The following is a 16,608-nucleotide window of genomic DNA, read 5'->3' on the forward strand; positions in this document are numbered from 1 at the left end:
AGGTGCCCTTGCCGAGTGGCCAGGAGAAGGGAAGGAGACCACCCGAGAGAGCTCTGGGCAGGGTCCGGGGGGCAGGAAACGGAAACGGGGTCCTGGGCCGACCACCCCAGCCCACCCCTCTCCGCCTCGCCCCCAGCCGCCGCCCCCCACCACTTACGCAGACATCTCTTTCATCGCTTCCTGCGTCGCGGCTGCCTCCCCGGCGAGTGTCTTTCGCTCTGCAGTCCTGTTCTTGCTCTCCCCTTCTCCCCCGCTGTCCACTTTCCTCCGGTCGCTTGCAGCTCGCTTGCTCGCTCACTTTCTCACTCACTACGGCCGAGGCATCCAACCGAATAGTGAAAACACCACAAAACCGGCTCTATTTATGACAATACAGCGCGGCCGACGCCAATATGGCGCCCCTTCCCAGCCTGCCTCTCGCCCGCCGCGGCCCCGCCCCTGGAGGCCTGGACCCACCCTCGGCCCCGCCCCCTTCTTCTTTGGGTCCTGGGAGGCTCCGGGCGCCCCGCCCACAGGGACGCCGGCTGTGGCTGCAAACGCGGGTGCGAGGGAGCTTTTGGTCCCCTCCTTTGTCCCTGGAAGTATCAATCCAGGCAAACCACTTGGAAGGTAATTTAGAACATGTTTTTCTTTTTTCTCTAATGAGAGCCTATATCATATATTTTTTAAAAGATCACAAGCTTGCCTAGCAAATACTATTTTAACTCTGAGATTATCCCACATCTTTAATTAGCCAGTCATACGTAGTCAATCCACTGGTTAAGGAGATTATGTCGCGAGAGGGTCACACTCGGGAACGTGTGACTTTGCAATTATCCTAGGGAAAAGAAAACTTGTAAATTGGAGGCTAACTGTTCACTTCACCTCTAAGTACCGCCCCCTGATTCATGACATGCTGGCAATTAAGTGAGGGAGGTTGAAAGTAGTCATAGCAGTTTGCAATAGGAGGAAAAATCCAAGGCAGAATCAAAATATCACACTTTCCAATAGTGGAGATCATGTTCCATGTGAGTGTGAGGATGAAAGTGGGAAAATACTGATGAATTTAAAAATATTAAAAGGTAGAAATTATTTACAATACTAAATTATTACAAGGAAGACAATGTCAAGAAGCTGCTTTTTCTCGAAATGTGACCCAGAGTCACAGTAAATAGAGGAGATTACTTATAGAATTATTCATTCATTCATTCAAAAATATTTATTGAAAACCTAATCTGTGCCAAGCGCTGTTAGGTTCCAGTGATTTAATGGTGCGTGAAGCCAGATGTGCTCTTTAACTTTAGGAAGTTCAGAAACTTGGAGGAGTTTCTGGTGGAGGAGGAAAAATGTACAGAGGTATTAAAACACAGTATCATCTGTGATATAGACGGGATCAGGGGCTTTAGGGAGGCTTAAAGAGGGCCACCTAAACTTGGGGGGATGCGTAAGAGTGGCTTCCTGGAAGAGGGGATGCTGCCTAAATTAGCAAGATTTGGGAGTAGGGATTGGGTGCACGTGGTAGGGAGAAGGCAAACTCGGTTCCAGGCAGCACAGACTCATAGCTAGCATGGGCTTCAGGGTGAGGGAGACCCAAATTTGAGTTCTAGTTTAGCTACTTGCTAGTTTTATGACCTCAGTAAAATTAACCTTAAAAAGCCCTTTTGTCATCTGTAAAAATGAAAATAATAGGATTGTAAGAGAATAAAATGAGTGTGTATAGCCTATATGAATCTCAGTCCAAAAATTCAGCCATGCAAGAAATATCACTTTATTTTCTAAAACTTAATTTTTGACCCTGAGCTCCTCATTCTTTTGAGCTGTCAGACTAAGACAATCTTGGTTATCCTGGGTATCCTCCCTCCCCAGTTCTTGAGATGGTGCCAAAGTATTGGGGGAGGTAGGGCAGATGGTGTACATCTGGTCCTGGGCCTTGGTAAGTCCACCTCCCTGTCCTCTTGGCACATGGGCCTGGAGGGTCTCTGCCTCCAGGTCTTGTCTGGGGCTCATCGTAAGGGCCGTGGTCTTCTCAGGCCGTATGGACCATAGATCTAGTTCTTCCCGCCTCTCCCCCTCTCCCTTACAGCTTAGGGAATCTTGCCAGTCTGGGAGGCAGAAAGTCTTCTTTCCTCAAGGTTTCTAACCAAGACATTTGTTGCTAACTGTAGAGAGTCTTTTCAGAGTTTAGTCTTGTTTCGGGCCCAAAAGCCATAAAGAGTTGCGGGCTGATTCTGATATCTTCATAGTGTAGGGCACTTAGCACGGTGGCAGGCACATAGGACTCAGTGAATTTAAGTCTTATTTACATTGATTACCGGAAGTCTTCTCTTAGCTTTTTCTCTCTGTTTATGTATTTAATTTTGAAATATTTCTTTTCCTTCCTACCTTTTCCCCCCTCTTCATTTAACTGTTTAGAGTGCTTCGTTTGCTCTTACCTGCTGCAGTAATTTGGAAGGGAAGTGAACTCCGCTTTTAATTCTACTAGTTCAGTGGGATCTTAAAGTGTTTCAAAGGCAGCTTTAAACCTATATTCAACAAATTGTCAAAGTCAATATCAGAACAATACTTTTTTATTCCTTTTTATGTTATTTGTAGTTGGCTCAGTTTTAGTTGTTTTTCTTCCCATTTTCCTCTCTTTGTTAATCTACCTGGGGTTGAAGGCCATTCCCCAACCCCCATTTCAATAAGGACACTTTCTTTCAAGGGAGAGTATATTTTCCCCTTTTGAGGGTCTACATTGTAGCTGTGTTTTTTAAGCTAAAATTTTCCAATTATAAAAATAACCCATGGGGCCAGCCCTGGTGGCCTAGTGGTTAAGTTCAGTGTGCTCTGCTTCGGTGGCCTGGGTTTGGTTCCCTGGTGTGAACCTACACTGCTCTCTTAGCAGCCATGCTGTGCTGGCAGCCCACATACTAAAAAATAGAGGAAGATTGGCATGGATGTTAGCTCAGGGCAAATCTTCCTCAGCAAAAAAAGTAACCCACACTTGTAAACAAAGAGTGGAAATCTGTCCCTCTCTTCTATTCCTAACTCCAGTTCTGTTCCCCAGGGAACCATTATTAACAGTTGGGTATCTATCCTTCCAGGATTTTTTCAATGTACCCCAAACCACATATACACATGTACCAGAGGTATTGTTTTTTAATTTTGAAAAGGGATCATACTGTACATTTGCTCTGCTCTTTTTTTTTTTTTTTGAGGAAAATTAGCCCTGAGCTAACGTCTGCCACCAATCCTCCTCTTTTTGCTGAGGAAGACTGGCCCTGAGCTAACATCCGTGCCCATCTTCCTCTACTTTATATGTGGGATGACTGCCACAGCATGGCTTCACAAGCGGTGCTTAGGTCCACACCTGGGATCCAAACTGGCGAACCCCAGGCTACTGAAGCAGAACGTGTGAACTTAACTGCTGCTCCACCAGGCAGGCCCCACTGCTCTTTTGTTTTTTTTAACCTAAACATCATGAGCGTCCTTCCATATCAGTAAATGTTATGGACTGAATTGTGTCCCCCAGATTTCATCTGTTGAAGTTCTAACTCCCAGTACCTCAGAATGCGACTGCATTTGGAGATAGGGTCTTTAAAGACATAATTAAGTTTAATTGAGGTAGTTAGTGTGGCCCCTACTCCAAAATGACTGGTGTCCTTTTAAGAAGAGGATATTTGGACGCAGATGGGTACAGAGGGAAGACCATGTGAAGGCACTGGGAGAAGACAGCCATCTACAAGCCAAGAGGAGAGGCCTCAGAAGAAGCCAGCCCAGCTGACTCTTCGTTTCAGACTTCTCGCCTCCAGAACTGAGAGAGAATACATTTCTGTTGTTTAGGGCCCCCGCACAGTCTGTGGTGCTTTCTTATGGCAGCCCTAGCAGACCAATACAAGAAGTGTGCACCTACTTTGTTCTTTTTAACAGTAATATGGTTTTCTTTGTTATAGGTAATCTAAAGTATATCATCAAAATATATTCAACCATTTCCCTTATTGTCTCAAATTTGCTTATGTTATAAATAATGCTATAATAAACATCCTTATACACATATCCTCTCTACTTGTGTTGCTAGTCATTGAACAGATTCTTAATGATGGGATTACTCTGTCAAAGAGTATGTATATATTTATTCCAAATTATCCTCTAAGAAGGTTATACCAATTTACACTCCAGCCAACAATATATATGAGATGGTCTGTTTCCTTGAACCCTCACGAATGCTAGATATTAAAAATCCTTTTGATGCTTATTATAAAGATTATAAACGTGCAGAGAAGTAGAGAGAATAGTATAATAAATCCACTATACCTATCATCTAGATTTAATGATTATTTTAACATTTCGTCATGTTTCGCCTATTTTTTGGTTGAAGTGTTTTTTGTTTTTGTTTTTGTTTTTTTTTTAAAGATCTTATTTTTTCCTTTTTCTCCCCAAAGCCCCCCCCAGTACATAGTTGTATATTCTTGGTTGTGGGTCCTTCTAGTTGTGGTATGTGGGACGCCGCCTCAGCGTGGTTTGATGAGCAGTGTCATGTCCGCGCCCAGGATTCGAACCAACAAAGCACTGGGCCGCCTGCAGCGGAACGCGCGAACTTAACCACTCGGCCACGGGGCCAGCCCCTTGGTTGAAGTGTTTTAAAGTAAATACAGATATCATGACATTTCACTCCTAAATATTTTAATATGCATATCTAAATAAGAACACTTTCTTATATAACCACAATAATATTAACACACTCAAGTTTCCCCGACTTGTCCCCAAAATGTCTTTTCCAGCAAGTTTGTTCACATTAGGATCCAATCAAGAGCCATGATTACATTTGTTTGTTTGGGTCTCTGAAGTGTGTTTTAGTCTAGAACAGACAGCCACTTTCCTGTCCCTCTTCATCTGCCTCTTACACTCCTAGGTTTTTATTTTTCCTATGCCATTGGCTTGGAAAGACCAGGATAGTTGTTCTCTCGAATGTCCCAATTTCTGGATTTATCTGATTGCTTCCTTATGGTATCATTTAACAACAACCCTCATATTTTCTATTATTGGAAATGGGATCTAAAGTCTTGATTAGATTCGGGCATCACGCCAGGAGTCACATAAGGAAGCTCTGGTTATCCCACTATTGGGGATATTAAGATTGACTACTGGGTTTATGTCGTGATGGTCATCTTGGAACTAGCTACTCATCTGTGATGTGATAACTTTGGCACCAGAGAAATAGCCAGCTCTCCATCAGTCAACCTTTCACCTAATGGTTTCAGCCTCCATTGGTAATTCTTGGCTTAACTCATTATTTCCTTAGGGGTTGCAAATTGTGATTTGCCACTTCTGTCTGCATTTATACCTGGCATTTTTCTGGAAAGAAGGGCTCTTCCTCATTGAGTAGGACTATTACCTTACCATGCAATGCAATTCCTGTTGTGAAGGAAAAATATTCCTTTCCCTTTCAGAACGAGAACTTGGTGTAATGGCCACCTGCAAAGAAGATTTTATTTGCTTGCTTGTTTTATTCCTCTTACTTTTTTTTTTTTTGAGTATCATATGGACTCATGGGTTTTTTTTTTTTAAAATATAGTCAGCATGTTTCAATTAATTACAGTCATTGTTCTTCTGATGCTAAAATTGTCCCAACCTTGCCAGTGGCTTCCTCTGTCAAGCTGGTTCCTCTGTTAGTATTAAAAAAATTTTTTTGATCAATATGATAGGTTGGAAAGTTGTATTTCTTTGTGATTTCAACTCTCATATCTCTGATCAGTGGTGGAAGGGATCATCCTTCGTGTTTTACCAGCCATTTATATTTTACTCTGTGGATTGCCTATTCGTATTTTTGTCCATGTACCTTTTGGTATAACTGTATGTACACCAACTAACTATCAAGACTTATCCATACAAATGAAGTGTTTTCAGTGCTCACTGCCAGTCTCTTCCAGCTGCAACTTCTCTATGCTTGAATTTTTTCTTTTGATCATCTCTTGCTCTAGAATGTCTTGAAATAGCTTATTCAGAGAGGGGATACATTTTCTTAGTTCTGGCATATTTGAAAATGCCCTTCTACTAAATTGTAATATTTCCTTCAAAGCTTGGCAGATGTTGCTTTATTGTTACTTGATGAGTCTCAGACATTTGTAGGATTCTTACTTTTGAAGTTTAAAAATTCTCCCCCAATAAACCTATGTTTGACAGTCTTTTCCTGAAATGTGTCCAGAACAAAACATTCAAATTTTTTTCTGAGTAGTTTTTTTAAAGATTAGGTAAGTCTTTTTCTTTTTCTACTTTAAAAACTATTGCTTCTGTTTCATCCGTCAGTTCTTTTTTTTTTTTCATTTAGGTAAACAAAATTGCAACTTAGAGGAGTGTTAAAATGTTGGTGCAAGTAATTCAGGAAAAAAAATCTTTAAAAGTGATTATTTTAGCTTTTCAAGATCTACGGGGCTGTCTCTTTGTCTGTAGGACAAGAAGGGACCATATCTGTCTTACTCGCCAGCTCATCCTCAGAACTTAGCACAGATGTTCAATAAATATTTGTTGAATGAGTTTATTTCAAATATTATTCTCTTATATTTTTCATCTCATCATCTCTTCATCTTTTCCCCCCAATTGATGGACTATCTCCATTTTGCCTTCTCCCTCTAACTTAATATTCTGATGTGTCTGACTGTTAGACAAGTATTCCAGTGAAACCTTTTCATCTCTGAACAACCTTTCATTAACTCAACGCATTTCCTTTACCTGGCAGATTATTATGGCCTGGTATTGTTCACACTGGTCACTAGCAGGTTATGACTAACATTTTTAAAAGAATGAGTGGAAGAGTGTGGTGCCTCACATAGGATCATCCAATAATGATCTTGGGAGCTAAGGCTGGGGTTGCCCACATATTGTGCCAGGAGGGTCTAAGGTCTTCCATTCTGCCATCAGGTGGGGCTCTGCCCAAACTTAGCTTCCAAGGATGACTTTCCACCCCTAGCAAAAGGGGCTGCAACCTACAGAATGGCTTTCTACCCCTAGCAAAAGGGGCTACAACTTCCTAAGGGTCCCTGAGATCTCTAGGTGTTGGGCAGCTGGTACCTAATCTCAGTCACCCTGGCTCTAAATAGTCTCTTTGTCCACATTCTGACAAGGCTGCTTTCTCACAATTTTGCTCTAAGAAAATATCATCTTGGAGGTACATGTCTCTCCACTGGAACACACATAGCACCTAGCCATAGCATCCCTCTCTCTGGGCTGATGGGAAGACTTGAGACCATGTTATCTTCTTTTGGGACCCTTGGCTTCTAAGTTTCCCCGTTAAAGCCTGTTCCTTAACTCAAGCTGAATGACCATGAATTCATCCCAAACCCTGTTGCATGATAGGTGGTGACTATGCAGGATCTCCCTACTCAATTTGAATCATAAAAATAAAGTAAAGTAAAATATATGGTTGGATTTGCTTTTAATGTATTCATGTCCAGTCTTGCTCAGTTGATTTTGAACAAATAGGAGTTGGATGTTGTCAGAAATTGATATGGGTCCTGTTATGGACTGCGTGGTGTTTGTGTCCCTCCCCACCTCCAATTCATGTTAGAACTTTAATCCCCATTGTGACCATATCTGGAGATGGGGCCTTCAGGAGGTTGTTAGGTCATGAGGGTGGAGTCCTCATGATGGGATTAGTGCCCTTATGAGAAGAGATCAGGGCAGCCCAATGGCACAGCAGTTAAGTGTGCATGTTCTGCTTTGGTGGCCCAGGGTTTGCTGGTCCGGATCCCAGGTGCGGACATGGCACCACTTGGCAAGCCGTGCTGTGGTAGGTGTCCCACATATAAAGTAGAGGAAGATGGGCACGGATGTTAGCTCAGGGCCAGTCTTCCTCAGCAAAAAAAGAGGAGGATTAGCAGCAGATGTTAGCTCAGGGCTAATCTGCCTCAAAAAAAAAAAAAAAGTAGTTTCCTACTGCGAAGATTAGATTAAAAAAAAGAAGAGATCGGAGAGAGCTTGTTTTTTTTCTTTGCTCTCTGCCATGTGAGAATACAATGAAAAAACTGCCTTCTGCACACTAGGAAGAGGGTTCTCACCAGACACGGAATCTACTGGCACCCTGATCTTGGATTTCTTAGCCTCCAGAACCGTGAGACATAAATTTCGGTGATTTAAGCCACCCAGTCTATGGTTTCTTGTTATAGCAGCCCAAACTGACTAAGACTGGCCCCACCCAATTTTTAATAGTAGGACATCAGATCCAAATGAAATAAAGAGGAAAAAAGCTGGCAAAAATGATATTTCAGAACTGGAGTAATATTTTGTTACAGAATTGTGGGGGAGGACCCGAGTGAAATGGGGGAGATAGTCATGTGAAGCCACATCTCTATCAATGTGGGGGGGGTGTGTCTCTGGGAAAAGGACCTTACTCTTTAAGGTTTTATGCTTGGGTGACTAGTTTGTGCCGTACTGGTGTCTCAGCCCATGGCTGAAGTTGTTGAAGAGGGAGGGGCACCCAAGTGTTCAACAGTTCCTAACAGACCTGCTTTTCCTTCGGCCCTCTGTGACCAAGTGACCACTGCCGCTTCATGTTAGGGGTGTCAGAAGGCGCCTTCCAGCATTTCCTGCTTACACCCATAATTCATTGTCTCCTCTCAGAAGAAGGATTGCTTTCTGTGGTTTGGTTTTATTTTGCTACCCAGTTCATTCAGCATTGAATTTAAGCGTAAATTCTCAGTGTTTCTAATGTGAAATTTTGATTGCTGACACAGATATTTTGTTTGTACAATTCATTGCTTTTTTTAAAAATATGAATTTGGTGCAAAGGAGGGGCAAGACAAGTGTGTATTCATTTTTCTGTTCCTAGTTTAATATATAAAGTCCTGGACATGCTTTAAGCAATTCGAGAGCCCATTGATTAGATGAGTCTGCCCCTGACAGCAACTCCAATTCCAAGTGTCTGGATTTTCATGGTTTATGTTTGTGGGGTGAGGCCCCCAACATCTCTAAGTATTTTCCTGCATTAAAAAACCTGCTAGCTTCATTGAAAGAGCCTTTGCTCCGTGCTCTCAGATGCGTCAAACCAAGCAAGGTAGCAATCAACAGCTTTCTGGGAGGCGTCTTAACTGCCTGAAGTTAGGGAACTCAGCAACCCCTACCAACTGTTTCTTCTCTACACTTTCGGAAGGGCAGAAAAAGTCTTTACACCAATTTAAAAACTTTTTCCCAGAGCTTGGGGGATTAACATATAAACTCAGTGGACAGGGCAGACAGGTTCCCCGCTTCCCTCCAAATTGAAGCCAAGATTAATTACGGTATTCACCTGTTCCTGAAACGGGCCGGGTAATGGATCCTGGCTGTGCGCTCCCTGAAGCAGCACTAATCCCACCGTTCTCGGCGGACTCCCTGGCTTTGATCAACTCATTCCCTCCCAGCAGGCCAACACGGTAGCCACAGGACACAAGTGCTTGGTTTACAATCATGTTAATTTTGCTTTTTGTTTGTCTTTAGCAGTTGGAGATTAATGAGTAAAAAGGGTGTTTAAATTTTCAACCAGCCTTCTTCGAATCACCTGGCCGCATTGTTGCTGGCAGTTTTATTACTTTGATTTCCTGAATCAATCAGGTACATAGTTTCCTTGTCCCATGTCGGTTACCTGCAGGAAAAGACCGTCCTGCCAGGAATTGCTGCTGCCGCTCCACGAAAGGCTATTGTGAAAATACGTTAGCACATTTGTACTGACTTTTTATAGGATTTCGTTGCTGAATGCGTCCCTGGCATTTTTAATAAATCAGAGACATTTCCAAAGTATTTCACAAAGGATGTGGCTATGCCCGTGTTTCATAGCTAGGGAATCAAATTAGGCTAGATCTGTTGGGATGGTGAAAATTAATGCAAAATTTGGAGTCAATTCTTTAGAAGGTGAGGTTGCTGCTAGTCCACCGCCTAATTCTGTCTTCTGAACTGAGGAAAACAAACTCCGCTCCACTGCAGGGTTTCCTCAGTGTGTGCTTCCTGGCATGTACATAAACAAGGTAGCCCTTGATGATTCTCTCTCAAAGAGGCTTCATATCAAAGAAATTCCCCTCAGGTTGAATACATTGTAATGGAGATTTTGTACAAACAGTGCCACTGATTATGCATTGTTCCTGGCAGTAAGGGACAAGGATAGCTTTGCTTTAACATAGTGATGATCTTTCTAAGGTGCAAACCCGATTGTGATACTTCTTGGCTTGATGTCCTTTAATGTTCCCTATATCCTCTGGCTCATGCTCCGACAAGTTTCTCTTGTCGCATCTCTCCACTGTGAGTTCCTTCTTTCTTTGTCATTGTGCTACCAGCTTCTAACACAATCCTGGTCAGGAGGAGGCCCTCACTGAGAAGGTGTCTGAGGCATTGAGGAAAGAGTTTCGTCTTGGCACATTGGCATGAAGATGCATTCAGGGATCTGTCCAGTTGACCCAAGTGCGTGATGGCATTTCTCAGGACCTCTACCCTGGGTGACATGTGATATCCATTTCTCAAGCCCAATGGGCCTCTTCCTTACCCTCCAAAACTCTAGTGAAGATACTGAGAGATTGGCCTTAAGAGAGAGTTTGTGGGACTTGAGTGTGTAGCTATGTATGAAGAACAATGAAGTAAAGATGGGCACTATGCTACTGACAGTAGAGATAAGGAAGGAGGTGTGGGACCTAATGTAGACAGGCTGCAGCTGGGTGGAATGGTAGAGTTGACTGTGTAAAGCTGGCTATGGGACTTGTGGGATGCTGCTGTGGCAGGTTGCAGGTTCTGAAGGTAGCCTCACTGATATATACCTGATCCACATGTTCTCCTTACAGTGTGACTTGACAATCCTCCATTGAGAGATGGGTCTATGCTCCCAACCCTTGAACCTGAATGGGCTTTTGTAACTGCCTCAACCAACAGTATGGTAGAATGACGCTGTGTGACTTCTAAGGCTGGGTCATAAAAGGTAATTCAGCTTCCCCCTGCCTCTCTCTTGGGACACATGCCTTTGGAACATGTGAAGCTGCCATGTGGAGATATCACACAAAGTTAGAGAGGGATGTTTGTCAAGCATCCACAAGGTGTTCCAACAGCCAGCTGTTGGAGTCTCCCCAGCCTAGGCACCAAGGATGTGAGTGAGGAAACCTTTGAAATAACTCCAACTCCACCCAGTCTGACTTGCAACCTCATGAGAGACCTTGAGCAGAATTGCCCAGCTGAACTGCTCTGGAATTCTTGACACATAGACACAGTGAGAGATAAAGATAATTATTGTGGTCCTAAGCCATTAAGTTTTAGTGATTTGTTACATAGCTGTGGTGTCTGGAAAAGAAAGCTTGAAACATTCACCAAAATTGACCATAACCTGGGCATAAATTAAGCCAAATTGTATTTGGGATTCTTTTTTTTAAACCATTTGGGAGTAACTGCAATTTAGTCTTAAAAATAAGAACCTAGGAAAGACCACAGCAATTGTATATGACTGGGTTGGGTTTATTCTGGAAATGCAAGGTTGATTTAATATTAAAAAGTTAATCAGTGTAATTAACTATACTTACAGAATAAAGGAAATATTATCAATTTAATAAAGACAAAAAGACATTTGGTAAAATTCTACATATATTCATGATTGAAAAAAAAGTCTAGTGCCAATGGACAGAAAGGATCTTCCCTAATCTGATCTATAGGAAATATTGTATTAATCAAATAAATATCAAAATATGAAAATCTTTCCCCCTGAAGTTGAGAACAAGACAAGGATGTCCACTATCACTATTTCTATTTAATATTGTCCTAGCTAGTACAAAAGCTAAGAAACAAAATGTATAAGGCTAAGAACAGAAGAAAAAAACTGTCATATGTGCAACTGACATACTTGTATGTATAGAAAATTATTCCTAAATATATACTGTGCAGAAATATGTACATATATTAAAAAAAAGACAAGTGCAGGAATACTATTCATAGTAGTTACAAACTGGATACAACCCCCAAAAACTGACATATTCATATAATTGAACATTACTGGTGATAAAAATGAAGGAAATACAACTATGTTCAAGCACATAGGTGAATTTCTCAAACACAATGTCGAGCAAGATACAAAAGAACACGTGGTATAATTCCATTTACGTATAGTTCAAAAACAGGCAAAATCAATCCTTTAAAAATTTTACTTTTTATTGAATTATAACTTTAGAGAAAATTCACAGATTGTAAATGTGCAAGATAATTTTTAAATATGTCAATACTCTTAATAACTATCACTCAGATCAAAATAGGGAACATTTTCAACATTCCAGCAGACATGTCCCTGTCCCATATGATAACTCCCAATGTTAACCATTATTCTGATTTATTTTTACCATGAATTAGTTTTTTTCATAGGTTACTATTTCTTGACCTGATTGTTGGTTACATAGATGTGGTCACTTTTTATTATTTATCCACCTGTACACTTAGGATTTGTGCACTTTTCTGTATGTATGTTATACTTCAGTAAAAAAATTTTTAAAAATCTAATGATCCTATGGCCCCTCAAACCCTGCACAGGGATTACAGGATTTTATTCAGGCGTGTTCTAAGTATCAGCTTCTTCCATTTTGCTACTACGAGCATATTTCATGATTTTATGACTGTTATCGTTTTATGAGTCTGTCTATTTAAACTAAAGACTCACATTAAAATAGGAAGGAGGAATAACATTTAAAAAATTACTGTACTATAAAAGTCATTGTTTCTCTGTGAGGAGAGAGAATGAATACATGAACTACGTTTTCTCGGCTTCCCTTGTCTTCTAAAGAACAACTCCAAAGACACTGAAGAGGTGTGGGAAGGGACTTATCACACAGCAAACAAAAGCATATTGTTTGAACCAGGTATTACCTGAATGCTCTGCCTCCTTGTCAGTTCCATTTAAATTAAGGTATGGTCCCAAGTCTGGTCTTCAACATTAAAGTCTGACACTAATACCTCAACGTAGAATCTCTTATTATGTCTAGTGGTATTCTGTGTTATGAGTTCATTAGCTTCATGCTGGGACTATGTAAAATTCTGTCTGCTGCTTTCTGAAAAATCTTATAGGAGGAGTGAATACCAATAATTATTGAAACTGTGGACTTTTATGTAGGAATTGACTTTTTGTTGTTTTTATCTCTTCCCTCACCCTCCTCATGTTGCGCAGGCTTCCTATTAAGATAATGTTGAGCTATTGTTATGGCTAATGTTAAAGGATATTATTTTTATCTGAGCTAGTTCCAATTTAATCTCCATTTAATAAAATTACCTCAAAATGAATTGATGGCTTTAAAAAAATAATCACTTCTAGGAAACAATTAGTTTGGGACATCGTGTTTCTACTATTAGGTGAACATCAAATGGAATTTTATGTTTGAAAAATTAGAAGCAGTTAATTGCATCAAATTATGACTCTCTCCTGAGGAAAGTACTTTGCAGACTAGAATTATTAGTCCCACTTTGTAAATGAAAAAGCAAGCATTGAAGAAATTAAGTGCTCTGTGTAAAATTAGAGGCCGGAATGAGACTCAGGATTTCTGGTTCTTGTTCTTGTACCAAATCCTCTGACCACAGGCAACTTTTAGAATTCAGCCGGGAATAAAGGAATTTGTCAAGATAACCTTAATAAATTAATGTGCAATAGTAAAAGGGAATATTTAATCTATGCAATCTTCTTTCACATTAAATTTATGAAATCGCATTTAAGGGATACTGTAACTAAGATGTGAAACCTTCTATTTCAGTCTGAGCTGGTTACCCCAGTCACTCATGCTAGAAACCTGGGAGTCATTCTTGACTCCTGACTCATCTCCAATTAAACTTTAAGCTCTGCCAGTTACTTTTTCTTTTTCCTTTTGAAATAATTTCAAGCTTGCAAGAATAGTGCAAAAATCATTTTTCCTTGAACCACTTGAGTATACATTGCTGACATGGTGCTCTAACACCCCACGAAATCTCTGGAGATTTCTCCACTTTGTTGTGGGTATCAATAGTTCACTCTTTCTTTTTCCTGAGCAGAAGTCTGTGGTACCATAGTTTGTTTAACCTTTTAACTGTTGAAAGACATCTGGGTCGCTTCGAGGTTTTGGCTATTACAATAAAGCTGTGACAGCATGCATGTACAGGTTTTTGTGTGAACATTAGTTTTCATTTCTCTGGGATAAAAGCCCAGGAGGGCAGTGGCTGGGTTACATGGTACTTGCATGTTTAATTTTATAAGAAATGGCCAAACTGTTTTCCAGAGTGGCGGTATCATTTTACATTCCCACCAGCAATGTGTGAGTGATCTGGTTTCTCCACATCCTCGCTAGCATTTGGTGCTGTCACTATATTTTATTTTGGCTATTCGGATAGGCATTGAGTGATATTTCATTGTGGTTTTAATCTGCATTTCTATAACGGCCAATGATGTTGAACATCATGTGCTTATTTGCTTTCTGAATATTTTCTTTGGTGAAATGTCTGGTCTTCTCTTGTGCCCGCGTTCTGATCTATGCAATCCTCTTTTACATTAAATTTAGGAAATCACATTTAACATTTACCTAAGATATAAAATCTTATATTCTCAGTCCCAGCTGGTAACCACAATTCACCTAAGCCAGAAACTTGGGAGTCAGTCTTGACTGTTGCCTCTCTCGGGTCTCATGTGTCGTGTCTCACTCCTCTGTCTCACGTTCTAATTGGATTGTTTATATTTTTACCATTGAGTTTTGAGTTCTTTATATATTCTGTGTACTAGTCCTTTGTTAGATTCAAGGTTGCAAATATTTTTCCCCAGTCTGTAGCTTGTCTTTTCATCCTCTTAGAGTCTTTTGCAGAGCAAAAATTTTTATTTTGATGAGGTCTAATTTACCAATTTTTCCTTCTGTAGATCAGGCTTTTGGTGTCAAGTCTAAGAACTCTTTGCATGGCCTGAGATCCCAAAGACTTTCTCCCATTTGTTTATTCCTAAAAGTTTTATAGTTTCACATTTTATATTTAAGCCGTGATACATTTTGTGTTAAATTTTGTAGAAGGTGTGAGGTTTAGGTTTGGCTTCATTTTTTTTTTTTTTTTTTTTTTGCCTATGGATGTCTAATTGTTCCAGCATCATTTGTTGAAAATACTATCCTTCTTCCATTGAATCGCTTTTACACCTTTATCAAAAATCAGTTGGTCATATTTGTGTGGGTCTCTTTCTGGGTTCTTTATTCTGTTCCATTGATCAGTGTGTCTATCCCTTCACCAATATCACACTCTCTTGATCACTGAAGCTAAATAGTAATGCTTAATGTTGGGTAGGGTGAGTCTTCCCGGTTTATTCTTATTTTTCAAGATTGTTTGAGCTGTTCTGGGGCCTATACCTTTCCATATAAATTTTAGAATCAGCTTGCCGATGTCTACAAAAAACTTTGCCAAGATTCTCATAGAAATTATGTGAAACCTGTAGGTAAATTTGGGAAGAATTGACATGTTTGCTATGCTGAGTCTTCCAGTGCATGAACACAGTATGTTTCTCTGTTTATTTGGGTCATTTTTAATTTTTTTTCATTAGCATTTTGTAATTTTTAGCATACAGATTCTACACATTTTGTAAGTTTATACTGACATATTCCATTTTCTTTGGAGTGATTGTAAATAGTATTGTGTTTTAAATTTCAGTTTCCACATGTTCATTGTTAGTATAACGAAATGGCAGTCCGACCTTTGTGTGTTGATCTTGTATCCTGTGACCTTGATGAACTTACTTATTAATTCTAGGAGGTTTTTGGTAGATTCTTTGGGATTTTCTATGTAGACAATCATGTCTGCAAATGGGTAGAGTTTTATTTTTTTCCTTTCCAATCTGTATGCCTTTTGTTCCCCTCTCTTCCTTCCTTTATTTTTCCCCCTTTATTGCACCAGCTAGAACTTTCCTTACTGTGTTGAGTGAGAGTAGTGAGGAGACCCCTTGATCTTAGAGGGAAAATATTGAGTCTTTTACAATTAAGTATGATGTTAGCTGTAGGGCTTTTTTTGTAAATACTTTTTTTCAGCTTGGGGAAGATTCTTCTCTTCCTAGTTTGCTGAGAGTTTTTATTTTGAATGAGTGTTAGATTTTGTTAAATGCTTTTTCTCCATCAATTGGTATGATCATATGGTTGTTCTTTAGTTTATGGATATGGTGGGTGGTGGGTTACAGTGGTTGGTTTAAAACATGTTGAACCAGCTTTGTATCCCTGAAATAAATCACACTTGGTTATGGTGTATTATTCTTTTTATACATTGCTAGGTTAGGTTTGTTAATATTTTGTTGGGAATTTTGGTGTCTAAATGAGATATTGTGAGATATTGATCTCCAGTTTTCTTTTTTTGTACTGTCTTTGATTTTGGTATCAGGGTAATACCAGCCTCATAAAATGATTAGGGACTTGTTCCCTCTTCTATTTTCTGGAAGAGATTGTGTAAAATTGGTGTTAATTCTTTAAATGGTCAATTGAATTCTCCAGTGGAACCATCTAAACTGATGATTTCTTTTTTGGGAGCTTTTTAATTACAAATTGAATTTCTTTAATGGCTATAGGACTACTCAAGTTGTCTATTTCATCTTGGTTCAGTTTTGGTAGTTTGTGGTTTTTAAGCAATTGATCCCTTTTTTCTAAGTTGTAAAATTTATGAATGTAAATTTTGTAGTATTTCCTTATTATCCTT

The 16,608-nt window shown here is 40.0% G+C and overlaps 1 protein-coding gene across 1 annotated transcript in view; it reads right to left on the minus strand.

Moving 5' to 3' along the window:
* Positions 1-460, minus strand: part of PAPOLG (poly(A) polymerase gamma) — a 32,632-nt gene extending 32,172 nt beyond the window's left edge. The window contains exon 1 of the mRNA XM_070573863.1: positions 158-460. Coding sequence (XP_070429964.1) covers positions 158-174 — 17 coding nt within the window. The 5' untranslated portion in view covers positions 175-460. The remainder of the gene's footprint in view (positions 1-157) is intronic.
* Between the last annotated feature and the right edge of the window lie 16,148 nt (positions 461-16,608).

Source organism: Equus przewalskii, chromosome 14, assembly GCF_037783145.1.
Source record: "Equus przewalskii isolate Varuska chromosome 14, EquPr2, whole genome shotgun sequence".
Classification (NCBI taxonomy): Eukaryota; Metazoa; Chordata; class Mammalia; order Perissodactyla; family Equidae; genus Equus; species Equus przewalskii.